The following is a 26,932-nucleotide window of genomic DNA, read 5'->3' on the forward strand; positions in this document are numbered from 1 at the left end:
TTAATAGTTTTTAACAATTGAGGCAAATTATTAATTACTTGATTAATGTTATAAGAATATTAGTTAAGTCATATTAGAGAACAGTCCCTTTATGTTTATAAGAAAAGCATGTCCCACATATTTAAGACACCCCCTTTAGAACCTCACCATGACAAATTACCAGGTAAACACAGGAAATGACACTTGGGAGCTGAAAGCACAGCTGAGTCAAAATGAAGAGTCCTTTGCTAAAAATGTAAAACAGTTAACTTCACCAGTGATAATTTAGTCCTAAAGACTAAACTCTCTTCTCAAAAACAACTGACAGTCAACTTATAGGCCCAGGACATGCAGAGTTCTTAGAGACTCATCGGTAGCCCAGCTATTCTTGCATACCTTATGGATGAGGCACATCACTGCTATTAAAAGTAGCTACATGGCTGTTCAATTTTCTTTCCTATAAAGTTCCATAAACAGTATTGAGAGTTGGTTAGCTGATGAAACAAGGATTGCATTCACTGGTCTGAAGCCCATTTTACCATAAATCTACTGCTGCTTTTTTTCTACAAAGCCAGTTCCAAGGAGGTGACAACTTAAACTCCAGCCACTTCTCCAACTGAACATGAGCAGTGTGGGGAGAGGAGGGCCAGCCAATGGTTTTCATTTACCTCAGCTACTGACAATTTTTCAATTTTTAATATCATTAACTATTCAAACTACTGTTTCTGTCAAGTCATTTCAAATACTTCCAGAGACACAGTTTTTCAGCATTCTTACACCCAAGGAGAAAAGAAACAGTGCCAAGAGCAGAAAATGCAAACAGGAGAGAAGGCTACCAACATACCTGGGATGAGTCAAAGCTGGGAAATGCCACTTGGGACCTTTGGTATCCTGACAGGTCCCCTAACTTTACTTCTAAGCAAATTAAATGGCTGTCTTGCCCTAAAATAATATCCTTACAGAATGAGTCTTCATACTGACACTGTTAAGGCATTTAAGTAGAAAAATACAATAATTAAAGTAGAGAAGAAACCTCTGGACCATTTTATCAAAAGGAGTAATAATCAGCAGAAAAGTGGGTTTAATATGATTTATTATTATCAAAATTAAGACCAGTGTATAAACATACTTGCCAAGAAATAAGCAACTTTGAGCTTATTACATTAGCACAAACATTACATCAACAGTTCACTAATCACATCTGTAGGTCTAAAAGGAATCAAGCCATAAAAGGGCATTTCTAAAACACCCCTGTGCAGGTACAAACTCACTGGGTCACCCAATTCCAGTGGAGAAGGCAGTCAGAAAGAAACCCAATGAAATCCTCCTGGCCACTAAAACAGGAGTCTTGAAAACCCTCTGGCATGGAAAGAGGCTTGTAGAGGGTGGGAGAGCACACCTTTTCTGTGGAGAAATACCAGAAGTCCAGGTATTCTCACACATCTCACACGGCCCCTGAGAACAAGTTTCAGCTTGAATAATCCCTGCCTCAACACATGCATTACCACTTCCATGGCATACCGCAATACCACCCCCAAAAGCATGACCCCCTTTAGAATGAAGATACAAGTGTCAGATAGAGCCAATGGCAATACAAAGGTCCCTGCACAGCTAATCCCCTGCTCTAATCATCAAACCCTGAGCCCTGTCACAGGTGTATTAAATTTTCCAGGTACTAGAGAATTCTTGTACTTAGCATGTTTTTTTAAAGAGAAATGGCTTTCCATGATTTGTCTTCCCCATAGCAGATACACTATTTCCCTCTAAAAATGACATCAAGTCCAGGTGAGAGGCACGTCTTGGGAGAAAGTATGGGTAAGGTTCATACCTTCTCCAGGTTACAGCAGCTACTCCCACACTTCCAAGGACTAGCAGGAACACAGGGACAGAGCTATATGTCCATGGCTCCTTCCAGACCTATGTGACTGAGTGTGATGATTTCTGGCATGCACAGTGGGGGCAGCTGCTGGGCTGGCTAAATAGACTGGAGACTGAGTCTGCAGATGAAGGGAGATCTGAAGGAGCCCAGGTACAGGTATCCATCATGTTCATGCGCCTCACTCACATAGGTGACCACCTGTCCATCAGGATCATGCAGGCTTCTCCGGAAGGCACCACTGTCACTGACTTCTAGGACCAGGCTATATCGTGGCACAAACTTCATCACTGTCTCCTGACTGAACATCTGGAAGAGAAGTATCAGGGAGGAGAGCTTACCTTCTGACTGAAAGCAAACTGACCACATAACTTCTCGTCACCTAAGAATAGTCCAGCATCCTCGGGCCAGGGAGGTTCCCATAGGGCAGTAGCAGAACCATGGCCCTCACTCCCATGCAGATCAGACCAAGATTGTTAAGTCTTCACAGACAGCAATGGCATAGCCATTCACAGAGAAATGCAAGATACATTCCAAGAGATCACTACACTGAAGTCAAGGTGAGAACCATCTTTGCCACCAGAGCACTGGGTCAACCAGTGACAGCTTAACCAAAGTGAGCCGTGAGGCCTCTATAAACATTCAAGGGGTGGGAGAGGCAAGCAATGTAGTTTTAAAGCCTTTCACACTCAGAAAGGGACTAGGAAGGTTAAGTCAGTAAGTCCATCCTAACAATATCACCTCTAAAAAGCCCATTTTTCCATCTTCCTTGAAGCTTGGTCTGCAGTCCCTGTGGGCATGCCCCTGCACAGAGCTGGGCACCTCTGAGCACAGCTACCAACAGGTGTAGTCTTGTGGGGCTCATAAAGAGTTCAAGGTGAGAAATCTCATGGAGGGATGTGATTTCTGGCACTGAAGAAAGACACTGGAAAGGAGCAACCCTGTGTGGAGTTTAGAACAAGGCCAGAGTCTCCTAAGATGGGGTCAATGGCTATAGCATGGCTGTACTTGGAGGAATTGATTAAACAGTAAACACGTCTATCTATGCATGGTGGCGCACCTGTAACCCCAGCACTAGAGAGGTAGAAAGTGAGTTCTAGTCAATTCTAGGCAATTAGTAAAATCCTGTCTCCAAAACTAAGGAAATATATGCAGGATCAGAGGCTAGGCATCTCACTGTTAGACAAGGAAGGTACACAGATGAAGGGAACTAAAAAAACTAGAATAAAGCCCATAGGGCTCAGTTACACTAGAGATAGTTTGCATAAACTATGGCTTTTAAATTTAAATAGATATGATAAATAAATGTAAGTGTAAGCATTTGCTTGTATTTCCTAGCCCTGCCTCTAAGGAGCCTGATAACAGGTGGCTTCTGAAGTCAGCAGAGTGAAATGACAAAATACTCAGAAGCAAGGCAAACACAGGAGGCAAGGGCAGGGCACAAGTGTTTCAACTTTTAGTATGAACTAATGAATAAAAGCGGTTTACCATTCTAGGGAAGGCCCTTTGTAAGCGAAGTGCTTACCACTCAAAGGACCCAGGTAAAGAGCCAGAAGTGGCAGCACATGCCCAATGCTAGGGACACAGAAACAGGCAGATCCCTGGGGCTCAAAGGCTGGGCTGCCCTGCCTATCTGATGAGACTGTGTTTCACAAAACATGGTAGACAGCTCCAGAAGACTGACCATATGGTTAAAATCAGTCTTTACACACATGCACACACCTCGTGTGAACACATAAATGTGCTTAAAAGTAGGTATGACAGGTACCAAATGTCCTATCTATATCTGGAAGTTTGAGAACTATAGAAACAATAGAGAGCAATAAAAATAGACCACGAGGCTCATTGCCATCTTGCTTTTTGAAATTAATTTTCATAGTTACCTTAAAAATCATTCTCTTAATAAAAGGCTTGTCAGATAAGAAATCCAACATGGAAAACCCAGGGTTAGCACGAATGGTTGCAGCAGCAACCCAGTATCCGCCAGAGCTGCTAGGCCGGATATTGTCAGGAAATCCAGGCATGTTCTCCACAAACATATCTGCCCCTCCTTTCATCAGGCCAGACACATAGACTCTGAAAAACATGCCCAAGTAGGCAATGAGAAATAGAAAAAAAATTTAAAGAAAAGTTTTTAGCCAAGCACAAAACTGGTCTTAGTTCAAATATATGTACAGAAAATACCATCCACGTATCTGTCATGAATGCAAGCAAAGCTGCTAACAGACATCTTAGAGACTACACAGGCAGGAAGAACCAAAGCCTACCTTACAGGAAACAGTGCAGGCTATACCGGTGGCATGAAATCAAGACACACTGTACTGTGACCCTTGCAAAGGCTGAGACATAAGTAAACCCAGTCTAACTTCCAACTTTCTCATCATTACATAGACAGGAGGTGTGAAGCATCTCAGATATCTATTCACCTCACGTCTATCCCGCCACAGGCCATGGCAAGCTCTGGAGAAGAACTGATAGCTCCACTCACACCATACACATACCTTCGTATCCTGGCCATAGTTGTCTCTGCCACTAGGACAAAGTCTTCCTCAGGAGAGAGCTGAACTCCATTAGGGAACTGCAACTGGTCCAACAAAACCTTCACTTCTTTCGTCACAGTATCATACTCTAACAGGCTGTGGAAGACCCAACACAACAGTCACAAGAAAGAGCCCATGGTCTCTTGTGGGCTTTGGGAAGGGTACAGTGACTCAGTCTCCTACTGGAGTGATAAAACCCAAGTCATCAATCTACGTGGCTGTGGCCCCAGGCTGGCCAGTAAGGACTCTCCCAGCCTACAGCTGATCCAGTATCCCCTTGCTGGCCAGAAAACTACGTCAGCACAGTGAGAGCCATTAACCAGCCTTTAGAGGCATGGCCTGAAACCCAGGCCTGCTGGTGGACCTCACCTACTCTCTAGAACCACCCTTATGACTAGACTTCATTTTATTTCCTCTGAGGAAGTGAGATCATCCTAAGCCACTAAGGTCGTATTCGTACACACTGGCACACTGTGCTAAGATTCTACTACAGCTTCCAGCAGAAACAGGGTCTGCTGCCATCACCTGAAGCCAAGCCCCTAATTGAAAGAAAGGCCAAAAGGAACACTTGCCGCCCATCATCAGTGGCCTCCATCACCAGAAGCAGGTAGTCTCGTCTCTGCCACTTGCTGCTGGAATCCGTGAAATAAATCTTCCTTCCATCCCGAGTAACAGTGAGGTCATTCACAAAGGACATCTTCTTGCCCTCAATGGGCGTCTCAGAGGATAGCAGCAGTTTCACTGAACCTGAAGTTATAAAAAATTAAAGATTTGCTGTCACTTTAGGAATATGTTTCTTGATAATTTCACAATGTTAATCAACACAACTGGCATCAAGAGAAAAAACTAAAATGAGCTTTTCTATCCCCCAGTGAGTTTTTTTAATCCCCTAGGTACCAGCTATAGGTGATAATCTTTTAGGGTTTTTTGGTTTGTTTGTTTGTTTGTAACTAAATTTTACTGAAGGTAGAATCCATCCTAAGGATGAAAAATACATTCTTTAATTAAGATCAACAAAATTAAAACAAAACCTATTAAGAACAATATGTAAAAGTATCTAGTACTATGTGTTAGCCTGGGAGAAAAAAAATCAGGTATTCCATTTGTCTACTTTTGTATTAGCAGCAATAATAGTGTTTCAAACTAGCCAGAAATGAGGAACACACTGCAGTTCTAGGTATGAGAGGCAAAGGTTAGAGAAGGGCAAAAACTCAGTAACTGGAGACCAGCTTGAGTAGTACAATGAGACCTCCCAGCTCACAACTCAAAATTCAAATAACAGAAAGGACGTATATTGAGTGGCAAGCTTCCTATTTACACTATTATTTAACCCTGTGCAAGAATCCACAGGGAAGATCTACTATTAACCTTCTGTGCTTTATGGAAAAACAGGAACAGAGAGGCCAAGCAACCTCCCTAGACATAGCCAACAGAAAGCAGTGGCCAATCTGCAATGCCCATGGTCTAGCCCCATGTATAGATCCTCCATGCTGTGTCTTCCATGGAGAGAGCACACAGAACATATTATAATACCATTTCTGGTAGTATCATGACCAGTCACCAGAAAGAAGAGGAGTAATTGCCTAGGTGGGGAAAGATTCTCTGACAAGAGGATGAGGAATGATGTTTACAAAATAACCCTTCTGAGTGTGGAGCAGAGATGGCCCCACCTGGGGAGCCATCCCATATGCAATCACCAAACCCAGACACTATTGTGGATGCCAACAAGAGCTTGCTGACAGGAGCCTGATATAGCTGTCTCATGAGAGGCTCTGCCAGTGCCAGACAAATACAGAAGTGGATGCTCACAGCTATCCACTGGATGGAGCACAGGGTCCCCAATGAAGGAGCTAGAGAAAGTACCCAGGGAGTCAAAGGAATTTGCAGCCCCATAGGAGGAAAAACAATATGAACTAACCAGTACCCCACCTCCCAGAGCTCCCTGGGAGTATATCACCAACCAAAGAAAACACATGGTGGGACTCATGGCTCCAGCTACATATGTAGCACAAGATGGCCTAGTCGGTCATCAATGGGAGGAGAGGCCCTTGGTACTGTGAAGGCTCTATGCCCTAATATAGGGGAATGCCAGGGCCAGGAAACAGGAGTGGGTGGGTTGGTGAGAGGGGGGGATGGGGGAGAGGATGGGGGTTTTTCAGAGGGGAAACCAGGAAAGGGGATAACATTTGAAATATAAATAAAGAAAATATCTAATAAAAAAAATTAAGAAAAAAAAATAACCCTTCTGAGAGGCAGTGGCTAAAATACAGATGCTGGAGAATAACTGGGTAGGAACCAAAGCAGGTTTAGAAGGGCAACTTTCTGGTGGCCAATACAGTATCAGTGGGCAATACTTGTGGTATTATTTAGTAAGAAAACACTGCAATTGTCTGAAGACTATATTTAACAATCTTATTAAATGTGTTTCATATGTATACTCTTTGAAAAATCTGAAAATATCAAAGAAACAAGTTGTAACATACGTTTCTGAGGATTTACTTCGAACAGTCCCTTGTACGCATCAACCACAAAAAGAGTCCCATTGGGCCCTGCCCGGATGCCCAGGGGTCTCCCACAGGTAGGTTCATCATCTCGGGTTTCTAGGAAGATAAACGATAGGAATCGGCGGCTGCTCCAAGAGTCTACCTGTGCCCTCTTCAGTGTCCAAGTATCTCTTCCATACCTCCCTAAACAGTCACCATGCTAGACAGAGCAAAAAGACCACAGTGTTAGAACCTGACCTGCCTCAGCTGAGGGTCATTGCAAGGAGCGCAACATCACTGCTTACTGCAGGCGCTGCCACCGCACATCCTCACAGAATGCGCTCACTACAGGGTGCTTACTCCAAGTGCTACTGCACCACAAGGGGCGCCCGCTACAGTGCTCAGCGGAGGTGCTGAGGGCAGGAGCTACGTGGAGTGGAAAGGGTATGAGCGTGGGTAGACAAAGATGCCTGAAAAGGTACTCATTAAACGTCAGCACAGACATCGCAAAAGATGCAAGATGAATTTTTTATTTTGGTCTTGTATATTAATATTGTTTTTATTTTTAAATAAAAACATCATTTTTTATAAACTACCCCAGTTATCAAAAATGACAACTAGGCTGTGTATCCCAGCAGTAAAACAATTGCTGGTCATCAGGTCCTAGATTCCACCCAGACTACCACAAAAAAATATTAAATAAATAAAAATTTACAATGAGTTAATTAATAAATAATGGTAAGAATCCTTTGGCCCAGTTTTTAAACAGTGGATTCTTCTGCTCACGCTTCCAGTCTGAATGAGACTTGAGTAACATGACTGAAATCCCTGAGGAGCTACTAAAGAATTACATGAAAGCCCCAGGACAGTCACAAAGCCCCTGCCTTTATATAAAGCAGCACCCACATCCACAGCCATTAGCAGCTGACGCTCCTGGAAGGCAACCAGAGTGGGATGCTGAGGGGATATGGCACCAGGAAGTACATGACCACTGCCCAACTGGACACTCCAAGGCCAGATGACTGGCAATAAAAAAGCGGAGGCAGCACCACAGCATGTCCTATCTGCCAAATAGTCAGCAGATCTCCAAGGGTGAAAACGACTGCTTCCCAAATGAAGCTTCAACTTACTGCAAGGGCCTGAACCGAACCGAGCGATGGTCTCTATTTCTCCATTTTCAAGTTTTACAACTCGGCCATCTGCTGTACCAGTAAACAGCACATCTGTATATGAAGACAAAAGGGAAAAGATCATTGACTTAATAGCTATGACCACACTGTCTCTTCTAAAAGGCCTGGTTATATTTTAACAGCCAGAAAGAAAATAGCAATTCTGAAAATGATGGTGATATGATATAGGAAAATTTTTAAACCCTTAAAATGTAAAGAAACAAGCCAGCAGGTGAGGGGTAGCGGGTGGGAGTGGCGCACACCGTTAGTCCCAGCACTAAGGAGGTAGAGACGGATGAGCCTGTGAGTTTGAGGCCAGGCTAATGCATAGAGCAAACTCCAGGACTGCCAGTGCTACAAAGATAAACTCTGTCTCTGGGGAAAAAACATTAAAGTAACAAAATTATGGGGGCTGACTCTGGAGCTTCCTTGAAGGATGAAATTGGCCAAAGCTTTACATAGACAATATGAACAGATCTATGCATGTTAAAGAAACTGAATAAATAATTAACAATAGTGCGACAAAAAGCATCAGTCCCCCCCTGGAGGGTATCATCCTGAGTGAGGTAACCCAATCACAAAAGAACTCACATGATATGTACTCACTGATAAGTGGATATTAGTCCAAAAACTTAGAATACCCAAGATACAAGTTGCAAAACACATGAAACTCAAGAAGAACAGAGACTTCACTTTGCCCCTTCTTAGAACTGGGAACAAAACACCCATGCAAGGAGTTACAGAGACAAAGTTTGGAGCTGAGATGAAAAGATGGACCATCTAGAGACTGCCGCAACCGGGGATCCATCCCATAATCAGCCTCCAAATGCAGACACCATTGCATACGCCAGCAAGATTTTGCTGAAAGGACCCTGATATAGCTGTCTCTTGTGAGACTATGCCAGTGCCTGGCAAACAAAAATGGATGCTCACAGTCAGCTATTGGATGGAACACAGGGCCCCCAATGGAGGAGCTAGAAAAAGTGCCCAAGGAACTAAAGGGGTCTGCAACCCTATAGGTGGAACAACATTATGAACTAACCAGTATCTCTGGAGCTCGTGTCTCTAGCTGCATATGTAGCAGAAGATGACCTAGTCAGCCATCATTGGGAGGAGCAGCCCCTTGGTTTTACAAACTTTATATGCCTCAGTACAGGGGAACACCAGGACCAAGAAGTGGGAGTGGGGGGGGGGAGGGTATGGGGGACTTTTGAGATAGCATTTGAAATGTAAAATAAGAAAATACCTAATTTTAAAAAAATTAAAGAAATTAAAAAAAAAAAAGCATCAGTCCCCAATGAGCTGGCTCACTAGTGAACTCTACCTTAAAAAATTACAGCCAAATCTCTAAAATTTGCTTCAGAAGACAGAAGCTGAAATAATACTTCTTATCTTATTCTACAAGTTACAACTTCTGTATTGCCCTAAAAAAGACACTAAGGGAGACTATCAGCCACTATCCACAAACACAGACACAAAAGGCACCTGAAGAGAATGTATGACTCTAATGCTACAAGGTTCTGGAAATGGCAAACAATGCAGAAATTTAAGTCACTAGTAGCCAAAAGTTAAAGAGGGAAGAACAACACAGGTAAATTTTAGGACAGTGAAAATTATCTTGCATGATGGCATTACAAATCTGTCCAAATCCCAGAGTACCCAATGCCAATAGTGACCGACAGTGGCAACAGTAGCATAGCTCTGGAAGGTGAAAGCAGTGAGAAGGCAAAGCCTGCACACTGAACCCAGCACCCACTCTGATAACATCTCTATTTTTTGTTCCATCATGAAAAATAGTTTGTCTGGTCAAAAGCCTAAGGCTGAGAAGCTAGAAGTCCTATAGGGGCACCAACTATACTGTTTTGCTAAGTAGAAATGGTATCATACTGCCTTCTACACATATATGTTTGCACACATAGATTAGTGTTGCCCTCAGCCTTGGTCAGAGCTTTTCTCTGCAGAGAGTGATGGCTAATGCAAACTTCAACTGGTCAAACTGTCACTGTAGGTAAGTGACTGCTGAGTGCTCAAGCCTCAGAAGACATCCACATGACTGTCCTTCCAAGTCTCAGGAAACACCCCAGGAGAGAGGGACGGAAAGACTGTAAAAGCCACAGGATGGAGAAGAATGCGGAGAAGCACTGTCTCATACATGTGGTGTGGCTGTCACCTGCGTGAACTCAGAAGCTATGATTACCTGGACAGGAAGGGCTCTGTCAACATTTCATCATGGACTAGGGCGGGGCTCCTGAGTAATTCCCTGAGGATATACTGCAGTTAGAGGTTGCTGAGAGGAGAGTAGTTTTCTCCAGTGATACAGCCTGTTATACTGCCCATGTCCTAGTAGATAACCCCCATGCATACTCTTGCAAGGAACCCTACTTAAGCTCAATGGGCCATTTAAAAGATAAACAAATAAAAACACGAACAGAAACAAATAAAAACACAAACAGAAAGATGTGAAAATAGATGACTTGGTAGGAAGAACAAAGTGTTCAGAGGAAGTGAAAATGAGTAAAAAGACAGTGAGGGGGTGAAAATGACAAAAATATATGTGTGCTTGAAGTTATCAAAGATAATAATAAATATACAAAACTGAAACAATTTTGAACATTTCTGACAGAGAGTTAACAAAGTAGGTTTTGTAACTTTGAGGTTAAAAGCACTCTCGTGGTTCATCTTGGACCCCTATTTGTGAATAATTCAAAACTCACTGTCTAGAAAGAATCTCTGCACTACTGCTGCTATAAGTGTTGATGTTAGTGAAAATAACATAATTGCTGAAAAACATTTTTAAAAATGGTTCACTTGAAAACAGGTGAAGTATACTAATTGATGGTTGCTCTCCTAGCACTCGTCCCCAGGCAGGCAGCACCTGCCAGCCTCCCCCAGGACACCGTTCACACAATGCTGCTGCAGCAGTAGCAGGTGTCTGTGTGCCGACTTATGCCTCACATCCACAAGAACAGCAGCAGAGAGGTAGCCTTGGGTCCACACCAAAAATGTCACCCAGTACACAGCTCTTCAATATGGAGAGAGGGAGATCGGATGCAGTCTCTAAGGCAGCAAAGGCCACCAAGCAACGCTTGCAAGTTGCAGTGGAACAACAGCATTGGCTCCTCACCAGGACTGATGAACCTTACCAACAAATGCCAAGACCTTTTAAGAGAAACAGAAGGTCTACCATGAAGTCCTTACTCTTACTAGAAAAAAAAAATGTACTTCACAAGCCATATAACAAAGCAACAGCAACTACAGAAACGAGCAGCCGGTGGGTCTGAAGGGAAAAGCAGGTGCAGAGCAAGAGTCTGCCAAACACCTGTGCAGCAGTGGCTCTGGCCAGCTGAGAAACAAAACTCAGTGCACAGCACACAATGTCCACAGTCACTGCCCAGGGACTGTAACAGACTCAGGGCTGCAGCATTTCAAAGCTGCTACTCAGAAATCCCCAACCCAGTCTAAGTTTGTTCAACTCATTAACTGTGTCCTTTCAATACTAAGCTTAATTCTCATCCTAATCAACAAAAAACAATAACACACACACACACACACACACACACACACACACACACGCCCTACTGCCTGACTGCAGAATCAAACACATTTACATCAGACCCAATTCTTGTTTTCAGAAGACCCATCGTGAGATGGATGGGCTCAGTGGAGATACTGAGAACCTCTATTGTTCACTTCAAAATAAAACCCGTGCAAAACAAAGACAAAGTGAGCAAAGAACTAGGGTGCTATCAAAGAACACCTACCTACCTAACTAGATAACTCACTGTCAGTGTCTGCATCTGCCTTTGCCTCCTTACAATACTGAGCACAAGAAAGGGCTCTGTATAAGTTAACTCAAAATCACCCAGTGCAGCTGGGCAGTGGTAGTGTATACCTTTAATCCTAGCACGCAGGAGGCAGAGCAAGCAGATCTCTGAGTTTAATTCCAACTCTATAGAACAAGTTCCAAAATAGGCAAGGCTATTCAGAGAAACCATGTCTTGAAAAAACAAAACAACAATAAAAAAATACAAAAATGGAATGCAAATCAGACAGAGAATTAGAGAGTTGCTCCCTTGAGATGTTCACAGGTGAGATTCAAGCCCAGAGCTCCCTCCCCTGTCTGGGAGCTGTGTACCACTGCAGCTACTCTCATAGAACCCACCACCCTGAGCAACAGTGGCAACCTGAAAATCAGCCAAGTGCACTCTACAGGTCCCCTGGAGTACTTACCCCCAATATTTACTATGGATTCTGGTCCACTAAGTTGGTTTTCAAATAGCCTTTCTGCTTGCCGCAACTTCGTATTTGGATGCAGAACACCAAACATGAAAGGGGGTTCTTTGAAGCTGTAAAATAATACAATTGCAGGAGTGTGTGTATAAAAATATTTATGAAGAGAAATGTTTCCTAAGGACCCATGGCATGTCTAGCTCCCTGTTTTGACACACAGAACACATTCCCAAAACATCTTTGAATGCCAGAAAATTAAAGGTTAAGGGGAAAAAATTAAACAAAATCAGAAAAGATTACACTAGGAAATAATTAACAAAAACACTGCAAGTCCCCATACCGCAGACATCCTGACGGTCTCATCACCACCCATGGCCTCAAGACAGTTAAATGGACTCTCACTCTGTGACGCAGACAGCTCTGTAACTAGTTCTCTCTCCCCCCACCCCTCTCTCTCTTTTGGTTTTTTGAGACAGAGTTTCTCTGTATAGCCCTTGCTGTCCTGAACTCACTTTGTAGACCAGGCTGGCCTCAAACTCAGAAATCCGCCTGCCTCTGCCTCCCAAGTGCTGGGATTAAAGACGTGCGCTACCACACCCGGCTTGTAACTAGTTCTCTAGCTAGTATTGTCTGCCTGACATGGAGGAAGCCCTGTTAGCCTTCCACAGCTGACTACATTCTTGTTTCACATGTATTGGTAAGAAAGGAAGCCAGTCATGGAATAGCATCCAGTGCTTGTGACCTCACACAGATTCATTTCCCCCGAGCCCTAGACCATCATCCCCTCCCAAAGTAACTCCAGCAACTTTTTTTCCCAATTCATTTCCATCCACAGGCAAAAGTGCCATAGCTACCAGCTACCACTGAGGCCACTTTTAAAGAGACATGATTGCACCTTCCTCCCAGAGGTCCTCTACTGCCACTCTGCCCTGGCCAGTGTCTTCTCTCCTCTGTTTCTTGATCCCTACAATCTATTCTCAATCAAGCACTCCACTCACATCACAGCATCTGTCCACTGATGCAAACGCTCCATCTCACTCAGAACCGAAGTCCTTGGAGTAACTTCTTATGCTGCCCAGTCTGGGCCTGCACTGCCCAGTCTAGTCCTGTTACCTCTTCTGTTTTGTTGTTTCTTCTGCTCCCCATTTCAGCCCCCACCCCTTGTAGGGTCTTGGGTACCAGGTATTTTTGATCCTTACCATTAACTCTCTCATAAGCTCCTCTTTCCTCTTTAGTGAAGCCCACTCTGAACACCCAAGTTAAAATCTGCCACCTCCCTGGGCCTGGGCCTGTACTTCCTCTAATCTCCCTTTGCACTTATCATCATCTCACGTGCTTTTGGATTTGTTACTCTGGTATGTTTACTATCTGGCCCCATTAGAAGGGATGCTGTGTAGACCAGGAATCCCTTCCCAATGCACACTGCTAAGGAGAAGGAAGAGAACTATTTCCCAACCCCCCGCCCCCAATTAAGCAAGGCAGTTTTCTGGCCTGCTCATGAGTAGAGGAGAAGCAAGGGGACTGGAGGGTGGTTGAGAACCTGGGGGATAAAAAGCTCTCTATTCTGCCTACCTGTCAGTTCATGACAATGCACTTTACTCCCTGGGGCCACTTCTGAGTCAGCACCACACTTGAATTAAATTCTCTCTCTTACCCTCTGCCCTGGCTCTCAGTTGTGGCATTCCACCAGTCATAAGGTCAAGCCCTTTCAGCTTAGCCAGGAAACTTCAGGTGGGGCAGTAAGTAGCCTACCTACTTTGGCCAAGGAATGTAGTTCTGACTCTGGCTAGCTCAACCACCAAGCTAAGTGTGCAAAGCAAACCGTGTTTGAGCACAAAGCCAATATCAGAGATACTCAACCCTCTGCACCTTGGTTTAAAACCTTCCACTCAGGAAGTTCTAAAGTATTAGTGTGTTTTTTCCTACCCACAGGCAACCTGAGAAAAATCTCAGCAGGAAGGTAACTAGAAAATGTCGAGTCAGGGATAAGTGGCTCATGCCCATCATCCCAGCACTCAGGGGGCTAAAGCTGGATATTGTCACAAGTCTGAGGCCAAGCTGGGCTGCAAAGGGAGACCATGTCTCAAAGGGTGGAGGAAACGAAGAACAGGGACAGTCAGACTTGGATGCAAATGGAAAGAGCAGGCAAGCAAGATCCGATCCTCCTGGTAGTAGTTGGCAGCAGAGGACAGCCACCAAAAAGGCCAAATCAGACAATGTCTTGGGGCCTTACCTGGCTAGTCAGGTACTCAGAGTTAAAGCCAGTGACACTTGTTCACCCTTGCTAACTCTGTAGCTGTACTGTTTATGTCCAATTATTTATCTTTTTGTTGTTGTCGTCGTAGTTTTTCAGCCAGGATCATGTTTTGTTCTTTCTTCTGCAATCAAGCTTACTAAATCCCTTTGCTGGCTCTGTCAAATCTAAGTGTGCTGAGTTTGTCTCACACAAACGTCCACAATCCAGGACATTATCCTGTAGCATGCCATCTTAACAGATTTTTGCTCAGTAGCTTCCAATCCAGTTTACCTCTCATAGGGCCTAGAAAACCAATGAGTTTCTACTTAAAAACAAAAAGACTGTTTTGCATAGAAGGATATGGGTGTTTCTAGGCATTTTAAATATATATTTAGCAATTAGAGTCAAATTTAAGATGAAAAAGCAATGTTTTGGAGAATAGGTTTTGTTGCTACCATTTTAAAGAGCATCAGGATGATGAAGTCCACTGGCACCTGAGATTAGAACAGTGTTTCAGAAGTACACATTTTGCTACCAGAATGAAACTCAAAACTCAAAGGGTCAAAAATAAAACAAAAAATAAACTCGCTTTAGAAGTAAGCAAGGATATCAAAAGCTAAGAGAGCCGGGCATGGTAGTACACGCCTTTAATCCCAGCACTTAGGAGGCAGAGGCAGGTGAATTTCTGAGTTCGAGGCCAGCCTGGTCTACAGAGTGAGTTCCAGGACAGCCAAGGCTACACAGAGAAACCCTGTCTCGAAAAACCAATAATAATAATAATAAAACAAAAATTCTAGAGAGTTCCAGAATAGTTTTGTCTTAAACAAACAAACAATTAGAACCCAAAACATTTTCCTAAAGACCTTCATAAGAAAAATATCTTCTGCCGGGCGTGGTGGCACACGCCTTTAATCCCAGCACTCGGGAGGCAGAGGCAGGTGAATTTCTGAGTTCGAGGCCAGCCTGGTCTACAGAGTGAGTTCCAGGACAGCCAGGACTACACAGAGAAACCCTGTCTTGAAAAACCAAAAGAAAAAAAAAAAAAAAAAAAAGCTAAGAGAAACTAGTGTGTAGCCACACTGAAATCCCAGCACTCAAGAAGCTGAGACAGTAGTGGGATCTTGTCACAGGAAGGAAAGAAACAAAAAAGGGAGAGAGGGAGGGAGGGAGAGAAGGAGAGGAGAGAGGGAGAACGGACAGAGGGAGGGAGGGACAGGTTGGGGAAGACTGAAAATCAGCATTACAAAAAGCATATAAAATTAAACCCAAATAGGACCTCCACTTACAGGAAAAGAAGAAAAGCCATGACCCACACACACTCTGAACTCCTACAAGTGGGAGAATAACCTGAGTGGCCTAAAACCATAGAGAGCTCACTCTAAGACAGGCTTATGGAACACTTCTCTAACTCACAGATGTCCCCAAATGCCTTACCTCTCTACATCACTAAGGTCCTGCTGGCTTTTCTGCTCCTCTACCAACCACATATGACCACACGGATAGCCCTGTCATTCTGCTCACATCTCACCATGTTATCAAATGTATTCTCAAAGACTCTGTCATTAAGATGTCAAATATGCAGTTTAACATACTTCTCTTTTGCAACGGAAAAGGAAGGTGGTTTTAAAGAACAAGCCTTTGTTTTCCTACTCCCTCCACAGTAACATCAGCTGCACAATCATCCAGTCTAAAGGGCTGCAACTCCTGCCTCTTTTGTCTTGTCACCTACTACATGACCTCTCTGACTACTCAGACTTCTAAGTGTGCTCTGAGCTCTCTCTAGTAACCTGGAGGACACTTCCAAATACACAGTCACACTTACTAGCCCCGCCACACACATGATTAATAATGATGACAGAGGCTAGAAGATGGCAGCTCTACCTTCCTCCCATTTGTCACATAGTTGTGCTGTATTATTTTGGCTGTTTATTAACATTTTTCTTCATCTCACTTCACTGTGAATCTTGAGTTCTCAGCCAATCTACTCCTTTTGCCCTGTGTTTAGGGGCCCATTCTCCTAATTTCTAGATGTATCGGTCCCAAATCTGAGCTCATGGAGACTCTCAGCTGCACCTTAACCCTCTTGCCTCACCAGGCTCCCCCTGTACAATGTCAAATCCTCACTGAGTTGTTTTTCCATTTGCCATGGCCGCATACCCCTTTTCAGCTAAGTTCATCACTATTCTTCTCACACACAAACTGGCCTTTCCTGGGGTCAAAGGATTTCAGTTAACTCCAAAGTTACATTTTCACCTGCTGTTTGCTTGACAAGGCTAGAATCAACCAGGCTTCTGATCTGAAGCTATACACACTGTTCACCCCGCTGTCTTATTCAAGGAGGCCTAGATCAGTTCGGCTGGGAGTAGACTGAGACATCTTTCTACAGGTTAAGAAGGACCTATGAGAAGACTACCAGACTGTCCTCAGACTCCAACAGGAAGTGTGAGGGAAGGTGTACCCACTGGCAAAAGATAATAACCGACCCCTCAATCTGACAAAGCTAGCATTTCTTCTGGATCCTACAATGCAAGCTAATCTCATTTCCACAGCAGTACACACCTTTAGTTGTAGTCAGACATTATTTTGGGTTTGATTATTTTGGTCTTTGCACTTTCCATACCTTCCCGCCACCCCCGAACACACACACACACACACACACACACACACACACACACACACACACCATTTGGTAATTCTAAATATAGCAAACAAGGTGATTCTTGCCCACATGTCCACCTAGATCAGAAATGTGTCCTCCCTCATCTCTGGAGTCTGGTAGACCCGTACCTTAGCTGCTAAACAAGTTCTTAGTGAATTGGATCCAATATAAAGCCTTAATTTTTATATACAAAACACCAACACATTATTTAGTTGTATATATTACCTTCACTTCATAGTTAGAGAAAGTTCTTGTATAAAGCCCTTAAAGCTTTACATGAAGTACTAACTCACCTAAAATAAACTTCAGACGGTTTCACTCCCACTAGTGTCTCCAAGGGGAACCTAGACTCTTTTGCATGATAATTTACTACAGAATCTATGTGAATTCCCATGTGAATTTGTCAAACTTATTTAACCAAATAGAAGAACTAGGATTTCCTTTGATTTCTAGAGGCAGGTACTGCAAAATAATTAGGAAAACAGAGGCTCGGGGAGTTAAGAGAGCTCCTTCATGAAAACCTCAACCTACCTTCCCTTTTCTCCAGGCCAAACCACACAGCTCTTCTATAACCAGCCCAAGTTCAACATCAGCAAACACCAATAAGAGCCTGACTCTGCCCTGCCAATCACAAACATGACTACATGTTAAGGGTTTGTTTTTTTTTTTTCAAATTACAATAAACTGATTCCTCATAGTCCTTCACTGGTGAATTATAACTTAACAGAATTATATAATTACAAATCTTAAAACTAGTTACTTACAAAAGTTACATAAAGTGATTTAAATCACCATAGGGTGCTTCTGCTACTTCAAATGAACTAAGGTCAGTTATTTCAATCTTTTTAAGTTTCCCTGAATCTGATCTTCATACCTGGTTTATATCACAATGTCAGAGACAATTTCATACATATTGAGTTATAGCTAATTCAACATGAAACTCAAGTCCTACTCGTAACCAATCCCCAGTCCCCCCACTCCCACCCCCGATTCTATCACACAGCCCCACTTGGTGGTAGAACCTTCCCAAGACAGCTGAGCACTTACCTGAAACTCTGAGGATCTATGGGGGACTCCAACAGCATCATGGCTCCAAGTAGGGGAATGGCAAGGGACACAGCCAGCATCAAGAAGGTCATTCTGAAGACTCTGCCACTAAAGGAACTGCCAGAAATAAAACAGTGACAATCAGCAGAGCCACACACACTGACAAGCCTGGCTGCTTGAAGGCCGCTCTCAAGCACAACCGCTCACCTAGTTTCTCTGCTCACCCAGTTTCCCCACTGCAAGGTCACTAGCTTTGTGGCTCATAGTTAAATGTTAGCAGTTTGGCAATCTTGGCAGACATGACTATTTCTTTGTGTAAAATCTTGCAGCTGTGTAAAATACTCTGGTCAGTCATAGTCCAGATATTCTTTCTTCTAGCAGAATTTTAAAGGAAAAACTCACAGAACTAATGAATACAAAATGTAATGGAAGAACCATGCACAGTTCACAAACCTGTAGCCCACCACTTACAAGTCTGAAGGAGGAGGATTATAAGTTTAAGATCAGCCAGGACTACATGCCAACATTCTGCCTCAGAAAAGCTGGGAGAAAAGACTTGCAACAACATGATAGATATATTCACCTAACTTGCACAAAGAAGGTAAGCAGACAGGTGGGGATGGACTGAGATTTTCATGAAGGAAACAGAAGCCCTGCCAACTCTGAGGCCCTAATTTCCAAACTATTGTGTACCTCCCCATTTCAAGAATCAGAGAAAATCCTTCTTCTTCCTTTGGTAAAATTTGGTAGGTATTCCTGGGGAATTCAAATGGATTCAGCAGTTAAAATTCCAAAAGGCCGGGCTTTAGAGATTGCTTCAGGTTAAGAGCACTGACTGCTCTCCCAGAGACCCTGAGTTCAATTCCCAGCAACCTGGTGGCTCATGGTGGCTCACAACCATCTGTAATGGGATCTGATGCTCTCTTCTAGTATGTCTAAAGACAGCTATAGTGTACTCATATACATAGAATAAATAAATCTTTAAAAAAAAAAAGAACAAGCAAAATTCCAAAAGGCTTTACCAATCTAAGTGCTATCTCTGGAATCTGAGTAGGTTTCAGACAAATGACAGCAGTGACTAGAACACCTCACATATTCTTATCTCGTTTAAAAAAAAATAAGTGACGACTGTTAGCCTCTTGCTAAACCTCACAGAATCATTCTCTCTTTACATAAATGACACTGGAATTTTTACTGAACACTTGACATTAAGATTAACTTAAGGGGGCTGGTAATACAGTGGATAAAGGTTCTTATTGCCAAGGCTGATTACCTGAATTCAATCCGCAGAACTCAAATGGTAGAAAACCTACATGCACACTGTATCATGGATGCCCACACATCTATACTCATGCACAAACACATACAAATACACACATACGTAAATAATTTTTAAAAAAAGTCAACTTGAGCAAATTTTAAAAAGCTAAAATCATAAACTTATGAAATTTTTCCTATCTAAAAAATTTAAATATACACTTAAAAAAGTGAGGAGTCATATTTAACAGAACAGATCTGAGGGAAGGGTTTGGGGATGGGTTTTATTTTTGACAGGCAATGCCCACTGCCACAACTGGAACACCAGAAAGCAGAATGGAGTCTAGGCCTGCTGTTGCCATTAGCAATGGTAGAGAGTGGAAAATGTCTGGGCCCATAGCCCTTGTTATAAAACACTATGAAAGGTTACAGTGCTACTATGTATCTTCAAGTATTATGTTAATGGAACCACACAACATATGATTTTTCAGTAATTAACCTCTCACTTCAACTTGCAACTTTGCCATGGTAACCCAGAATCCTTCATTCAGCTGTCACTTGTCCAGTAATTCTGACTAGATCTCTTGGTTCAGAGTCAGCCTGTAGACCCCATGTTTGTCTTTTTCACCACTTTCAGCCCCTCCAGGGCTTAGAGGACTGGACAAGCCACATTCTTGAAGCCTCTACTAAGGGCTGGGCCTGATGCTATTTCTCTGAAGTCCTCCATAGGTGTCAGTTATGGAGCCAACACCATCACCAACCCAGAGTTAGATGTGCTGCACTGTGGAAGCAACTTGTGTGTAAAACCAGTTCTCATAGCAGGGAGCATGATCTTTATGTCTGCTCACTCAGGGCCTTTCAGCTCTGAGGAACGCTGCCAGAACTCTGGTGACCTACTGCTGGGTTACCTCTCTTAAAATAACACCAGGCATCAAGAAGCCTCTATGAAAGAGGAAGGACTTCTTTTACTTAGCACAAGGTCTTTCAGGATCATTCATGTATTTGTGATATAATATGTCAGTATTATCCCTTTTACGGGTTTTTCCTGGTATAAGACTATCCCCACCGTGTGTGTGTGTGTGTGTGTGTGTGTGTGTGTGTGTACACCCAAATATGTTCATCTACTCATCTACTTATGGACATCTCTGTGTGAATGGAAATTGTTCCTTCTATATAGTGTAGCTTTGAGATTATTTAATAGGTAAAAAGTGTCTGAATGGGATAATGAAAATAGCCAACCAACACTACAAACACTACTAATCTACTGACCCTCACATATTAAAATGGTAACTGTGTGTTACCAGAATTACATCTCAATTTCCCCCAAAAAATACATATATATAAATTTATACAGTGGTAAATTATAAAACTCTATCATTTTATAAAACAAAAACCACTAAATTGGAGATTTTAAGTAAATTCTGTGATTTATTTCCACTAAAGAAAAAAGAAATTCAAAGTCAATGAATCTTCTATGCAAACTGCCACACCAAAGCCTGGGACTGTGTTTTTTGTTTGGTTGTTGTTGTTGTTATTTTTGTTGTTGCTTGGAAACAGCCTAAGCTTTTTACCACAATAGAAATAAATTGAGAGGTATCCATTCAATAAAGCAGGACTGGCTACAGTACCAATGACAGAAAGATGGTTTTTAAAAGCAAAAGCAAGACTCCCAAAGAGAGACATAGTCAAAGCACCCAGAGAACATTATACAATCCAACCAGGATATCTATCCCTGTCCTTGAAAGGACACTGATGCAATCACTCACTTCATCTGAACCAATGGAGAAACATGCTACATAATCCCACACCTGTGCTTGCAGGTTGTCGTTTAACCCAAGCAAGCATGAAAATCTAACCAAAGTAAAGTTTTCTTTTTCACTGTCTAACAAAACAAATTCTCCTAATCTGCCTCAGACTCACAAAAACTTCCCTTTATCACACTGTTCCTCACATAGGAAGAGGGTGTTGGGACTAGAACTCAAAAGCCTCGCACATGCTAAGCATGCCCTGTCCCATTAAGCTACATTTCCAGCCCCTGTACCTTATATTTTAAAACTCTTAACTTGCTAATCTGATTCAGAGTGTGACACACTACTTGAGTCACTGCCCCTTCACATCATGGTAAAAGGTTCAATTGTGTCCAAAATAAGTCCAGCCAGGATTCAATGCAATAGCTGGAAAAGTAACCAGAATTCCAAAGATGACTTGTAATGGATGTGCCACATCTCCCATTTTGTCAGGATCTGAGCAAGCACCTTTTTTCTTTCAGTGGCCTTAGTGATGGAACCCTCTTATATGTTAGGCCAACACTGCCACTGAGTGATATCCCTGGACCCCTGACAGGATTTCCTGGGACCCAGTACTATTAATACCTTACAGTTACTAGGATCGAAGCTAAAGAGAAACTTAGAAGCCCCCCTATTAGGTGCTCCAAACTTAACTTCCTCCATCAAGACAACCTTCACAGCTTCTGTTTGGATGCTTGCTTGCTTGCTTGCTTGCTTAGTTTTGGTTTGGTTTGGTTTGGTTTGGTTTGGTTTTGGTTTGAGTTTTTGAGTCAGGTTTTCTTTATTATGTAGCCCTGGCTGTCCTGGAACACAATGGGTTGACCAGTCTGGCCTCCATTGCACAGAGACCCACCTGCCTCTGCCTGCCAAATGCTGGGATTCCGAGACATGAGTCACATTAATGAGCATATTCCCAGCTTTAAACAATGCCCGGAGATTCTGATCTATGGATCCAGAGTAGGCATTTTACCCATCATTTGTTCCTAGTGCACAGCTGGACACCATTAATCTTATCCAACTTGCTCCAAGACTACACTATCCAGCTTCTACTAGTAATTTTAATTTTGCTGGTCAAGTTGTTTGTTTGTTTGTTTGTTTGTTTGTTTTTAGGTGGTGTTATTTTTGGTTTGGTTTGGTTTGGTTTGGTTTCAAAACAAGGTTTCTCTACCTAGTCCTGGCTGTCCTGAAAATCACTTTTATAAACCAGACTGGCCTCCAACTCAGATCTACCTGCCTCTGCCTCCTGAGTGCTGGGATTAAAAGCATGTGCCCTCACTACCTAGCTAGTTAAGTTTTATGAAAACTGAGTATGACTTACCAGAAAATAATCCCCCATGATGATGAAAATAAAGTAGGCACTGACCAGGGGTAGCTACTGAGCACTTGAGTTGGAGAGAGCTTGTCACATAAATGAGGCAAACTACTCTGGAACTCTTACTCTGCACACACTTATTTACTCTTAGCTGAGGTTAACTCTTTTGACCTCACTACTGATCCTGAGACTTGACAGTCCACTTCTAACCCTCTGTACTTGACGTTGGCTTTCCTCAGTCTGTGCATCTGCCTAGTTTAGCTTTTACCTTTATCTCTATTTTCATTTACAGAACACCACACACTCCTGCTGGCAACTTATTTTCCAGGTGAACCCTGAACAGCCAACTTATTTGTCCAACTTTCTTAAGAAGAGCCTAGAGCAATGCTTTCTCCCTTGAGAATATGACACCCTGAATTGCCTGCAGTCTCTCTGGGAAAGGGCAAGTCACAGTGATGCAACCTGTTCTGACAACTGTGTCGACAAAAGCCACCACTTACAAAATCTTCTGCCATTTCAACAGCCAATTTTGAAGGGTATTCTTCAACTCTCCCTGTATTTGAACACCAGACCACAGGGCCTTCAAGAGCCACAAAGCCTTGAATGAGATAAAAAAGACATCAAGAATTCAAGAATGAACTGTGAACTCTACAGAAAAAAAAAAATCTATTGGCTCCAAATCCACACTGTAACAAGCAACCTAGGAAGCATGAAGGCCAAAGAGCAACAAGTCTCATCTTTCAAAGAAACTGAACCTCGAATCTGCTCATTTTTCACATTCTTTTCTCTTAGAATCATTTTTCTCTAAAAAGAGTAAAAATTTAGTGTCTTAATTGAGCAGTTACAGAAAAGCAAGTGGTGGTGGCGTACGCCTTTAATCCCAGCATTTGAGAGGCAGAGACAAGTGGATTTCTGAGTTCGGGGGCCAGACTGGTCTATAAAGTGAGTTCCAGGACAGCCAGGACTACACAGAGAAACCCTGTGTCGAAAAACAACACAAAAACAAAAACAAAAAGACCCATTTGAAGACACACGTAGACAGTGCTGAGATGTAAACACTATAATCCTAACTCTCTTATCTCCATCTTAGATTGGAAAATTTGAAAATTGAACTTAGACCTCCAGAAACTCACTAAACACTGTTGTTAAATCTCAGTGCATCTTTCACTCCTGAACACTTACATATACTTAAAAACTAAAGCAAACTTTCTAAACAGAAGGGTGTTTCAAAAGACAGTCTCACAGTGTAAGGATTGCTCTTTCAATAAAGTTCCTGAAGTATTTGAGAAACCCCTGTCAAACAGTGACTCTAACAGGCGGTGGCATGTTAAAATGCCCCACTCGTCTGTGCTCCACACTGACTACAAGGATTCAACAATCAAATCTGCTGTGTAGCTCACTCTGAAGCTTTAACCCCAAGACTCACTCTCACAGCACAATTCTGAAAGATGCTTCTGAATGACAGTCCAGCAGCCAGGTCTGTCCTTCACTCACTCTCACCTCATCCTCCAAGTCTGTAACGTCATTCACTCTCAGAGACCTCAATAACCCTGTCAACGTGAATGTTGCTGTTCCTGCAAGTCAGGAAACTTTCCAAAGTATTGCAAAATGTTCCTTCCTCTATTAAAATCTGTTTTTCTTCTTTTATTCTGATAATCAATCCATTCTGAGGTGTGTCTAAGATTTTTGATACTGCAACCTCCTGTTATCATCTACAAAATTCACACTCTACTGTGCAACAATATTTAGGAAGGAAGGGAGGGAGGGAGAGAGAGAGAAAGAGAGAGAGAAATCTAGTAATGTTTTAAGTCAGTTTAAGATTTTGTGTTAGGTTTGCAAGTTTTAGCAAGTCTAAAATTTATTCTAACATTGTTTGTTTATACTTTTTTCAGATTCCATGCTTTCTTTTTCTTTAATTTTCTACACTGAAAATCAAGTCCAGGACCTTGGATGTATTAGGTAAATGTCCAACCTCTGAACTCCCAACTTTCAGATTTCTTCACAAAACTTTCCTGATTCATATTCAATCCTCTACCCTCACAGTAGTCAAGAAGATAGTTGGACAAACTATTAGAGATGACTACAAGAAAAAAAATACAGGAGAACTGCTGAAAACGACAAACAGGAATGTTATCACTGTAAGTATAGAAAGGTGGCTATAACTCACTTTAAAAGCAGCCATTTCACCGGGCGGTGGTGGTGCATGCCTTTAGTCCCAGCACTTGGGAGGCAGAGGCAGGCGAATTTCTGAGTTCGAGGCCAGCCTGGTCTACAAAGTGAGTTCCAGGACAGCCAGGGCTATACAGGGAAACCCTGTCTCAAAAAACAAAAAACAAACAAACAAACAAACAAAAAAACCCAACCATTACAGATCACTAAAGATAAAATAACAAACATGTTGACAAACAGCAAATATGTTTACAAATGGCAAAGTCAAAACAGTGTAAGCACAAATGTAAGACATTGGAAAAGATCAGATGGAAAGAGACAGTTTGGTGTCTAATTTGTAGTCATTAAGGAAGAAATCCAACAGAGAACCTTAAAAAAAAAAGATAAATATGCCCCTTTGCCTGTGGGTCACAAGTATCACAGAAGCTGTTCTAAATATCAGGCCAATCTATCAAGAGTCCCCGGGTACCCAGGCTTCAAAACACTTTTCTTCTCCAAGTGCCCAGATAGGGCTCTCCACAGCTCCACCCTTTCCTAGTTCTCCTAGTTCCTGCAGTTAGGTTTGGCCACTCCTTGCTTATCCATTAAAAGACTCACCAACCATTAGCAATTAATTAGCAATACCCACAACAAGCAGGGTGAGCAATTTGTCATAATCTACCCACATTTAGCAAGGTGAGTCCTAGTTAATGAGATCTCAAGGCTACCTAGGATGGCTGGTCTCCCTAATCAAGATCCATACTAGTTAGTACCTTCCTGTTCTTTTACAAACTCCTCTTTCCAAAGCCAAAACATGTTTGTATGTTTATCTTATTACCATTAGTCAAACCGATCATCAGAAGCAAAAACTGTCTCTCATCTAGTATGCACCACATCCCTTCATCACATTGCTGGTGACCAAAGAAATATTTCTAATATTTCTATCATATAAGTTAATTCCACAACTTTGAGGCTGATCTAGATATTCAAAGTACAAAATTCTGGTCACCAAGTTGAAAAGTCAATTTTAAATGTCTTCTAGTACGGTTTAAGGAGCATGCTTCATATGTGGGCTAATAGTGCATTTTGAAAGTCAGAAAGACTGGGGCCCAAAAAAAATTTTTCTTTTTAAGGATTTACTGTCAGTAACTACTGTCCCTATTACAAAAACCTGCAAGGCCGAATTCTCAGAAACACTGCCAACAATGTCAGTCGGTTCTCTACTCCACGCTGAGGAGTACAGACTGCGCGGCGTCAATAGATGCAGGAGGAGGACCTTCGCAGAAAGGAAACCCAGCATCTTTTCTGACTTCTCTTTAAGGAAAGTGAATAACAAGGAACGCGAAAGAATCGGCTGACGGCAGTGGTCAGGTGGCTGTCCCAGGAGTATCAGAGGTTCCAACAAGGACAAGTCGGGAAGATGCGTGCAACTAAAGAAAGGCAAAAGGCGTTGGCTCCAGCGGCTGGGTGGCAAGAAGGGACAGAAAAGGTCCACAGCAGCGTGAGGGAGGACAACCAGGTCCACGCAAGGCCTCGCCCCGCAGATTGTCCTGTCAGCCCGAACCCGGCTCCTGGGTCCAAGCCGGGATAATGAGGAGGGTTCTCTCCCGTGGGATGATCCCAGCCCAGGTCCTGCCTACCTGCCCTCCTTGACCTCCGGGACCTGGCCATCGTCCGTGACGACCTGCGGCCGCAGGGGCCGACGCTGCCGCAGCCCGTCCGCTTCGCTCATTCTGCCGCCTCTCCACTGACACCTCCAACAGCGCCTTGACACTCAGCAACGCGGGTTTCAGAACTACTCCCTGGCGCGAGGAAATGACGTAAACTTAGCGCCGGAGCTGCAATGCAGGCCCCGCCCCCTTTTGGAGATTGGCACAGCAGTAAGGCTCCACCCCCTGGCCCCAGCCTACAGCTGCAGGCAAATGGTGAGGGGGTCCCTCCCTCAGTGAGCCGAGTCTGGATAGTGAGGCTGTAGCGGGTCTTCCTCAAGTCCGAGTGCTGGGCGGTGAAGTCTGCAGTAACAAGCTTGCAAAGAGAAGATGCCACTGATTCTTAACGAAATGTGTTCAATGCAGTAATCCCCGCCTGAACTGTTATCTTTTCTGAAAAGATTCCGCTAAAGTTCAAAATGTGTCCTTTTGGTTAAGATCAGATTTTGACTGCTAGATCGTCAAGTGGTTATACAATAGACATTTGATAAATTTTCTAA

The 26,932-nt window shown here is 42.9% G+C and overlaps 1 protein-coding gene across 5 annotated transcripts; it reads right to left on the reverse strand.

Annotated features, from left to right (window-relative positions):
• Positions 1–1,055: 1,055 nt before the first annotated feature.
• Apmap (adipocyte plasma membrane associated protein) lies at positions 1,056–26,543 on the reverse strand. 5 transcript variants are annotated; one of them, NM_001356491.1, is made up of 10 exons: positions 26,364–26,543; positions 18,220–18,336; positions 17,704–17,793; positions 12,278–12,393; positions 8,009–8,101; positions 6,879–6,995; positions 4,968–5,142; positions 4,357–4,491; positions 3,739–3,931; positions 1,057–2,164 (listed from the first exon to the last, which is right to left on the reverse strand). In NM_001356491.1, the coding sequence occupies exons 4-10, from the start codon at positions 12,372–12,374 to the stop codon at positions 1,955–1,957; spliced, it is 1,020 nt and encodes a 339-aa protein (NP_001343420.1). In that variant the 5' UTR covers positions 12,375–12,393; positions 17,704–17,793; positions 18,220–18,336; positions 26,364–26,543; the 3' UTR covers positions 1,057–1,954. The 5 variants fall into 5 exon arrangements, with proteins under 5 accessions (XP_006500261.1, XP_006500263.1, NP_001343420.1 ...); NM_001356492.1 differs by having other exon boundaries at positions 6,879–7,098; XM_006500198.3 differs by lacking the exons at positions 17,704–17,793; positions 26,364–26,543 and adding an exon at positions 18,427–19,956 and having other exon boundaries at positions 1,056–2,164.
• Positions 26,544–26,932: the final 389 nt, after the last annotated feature.

Source organism: Mus musculus, chromosome 2 (assembly GCF_000001635.26).
Source record: "Mus musculus strain C57BL/6J chromosome 2, GRCm38.p6 C57BL/6J".
Lineage (NCBI taxonomy): Eukaryota > Metazoa > Chordata > Mammalia > Rodentia > Muridae > Mus > Mus musculus.

Bases quoted from the DNA above. Each gene is read 5' to 3' on its own strand.
- Apmap (NM_027977.3), bottom strand. From the start codon at position 26,455: ATGAGCGAAGCGGACGGGCTGCGGCAGCGTCGGCCCCTGCGGCCGCAG. The intron at 18,337-26,363 runs GTAGGCAGGACC...TATTTCTGGCAG, and splicing joins CCGGAGGTCAAGGAGGGCAG to TTCCTTTAGTGGCAGAGTCT. The intron at 6,996-8,008 runs GTAAGTTGAAGC...TTATCTTCCTAG, and splicing joins GTTCGGTTCAGGCCCTTGCA to AAACCCGAGATGATGAACCT.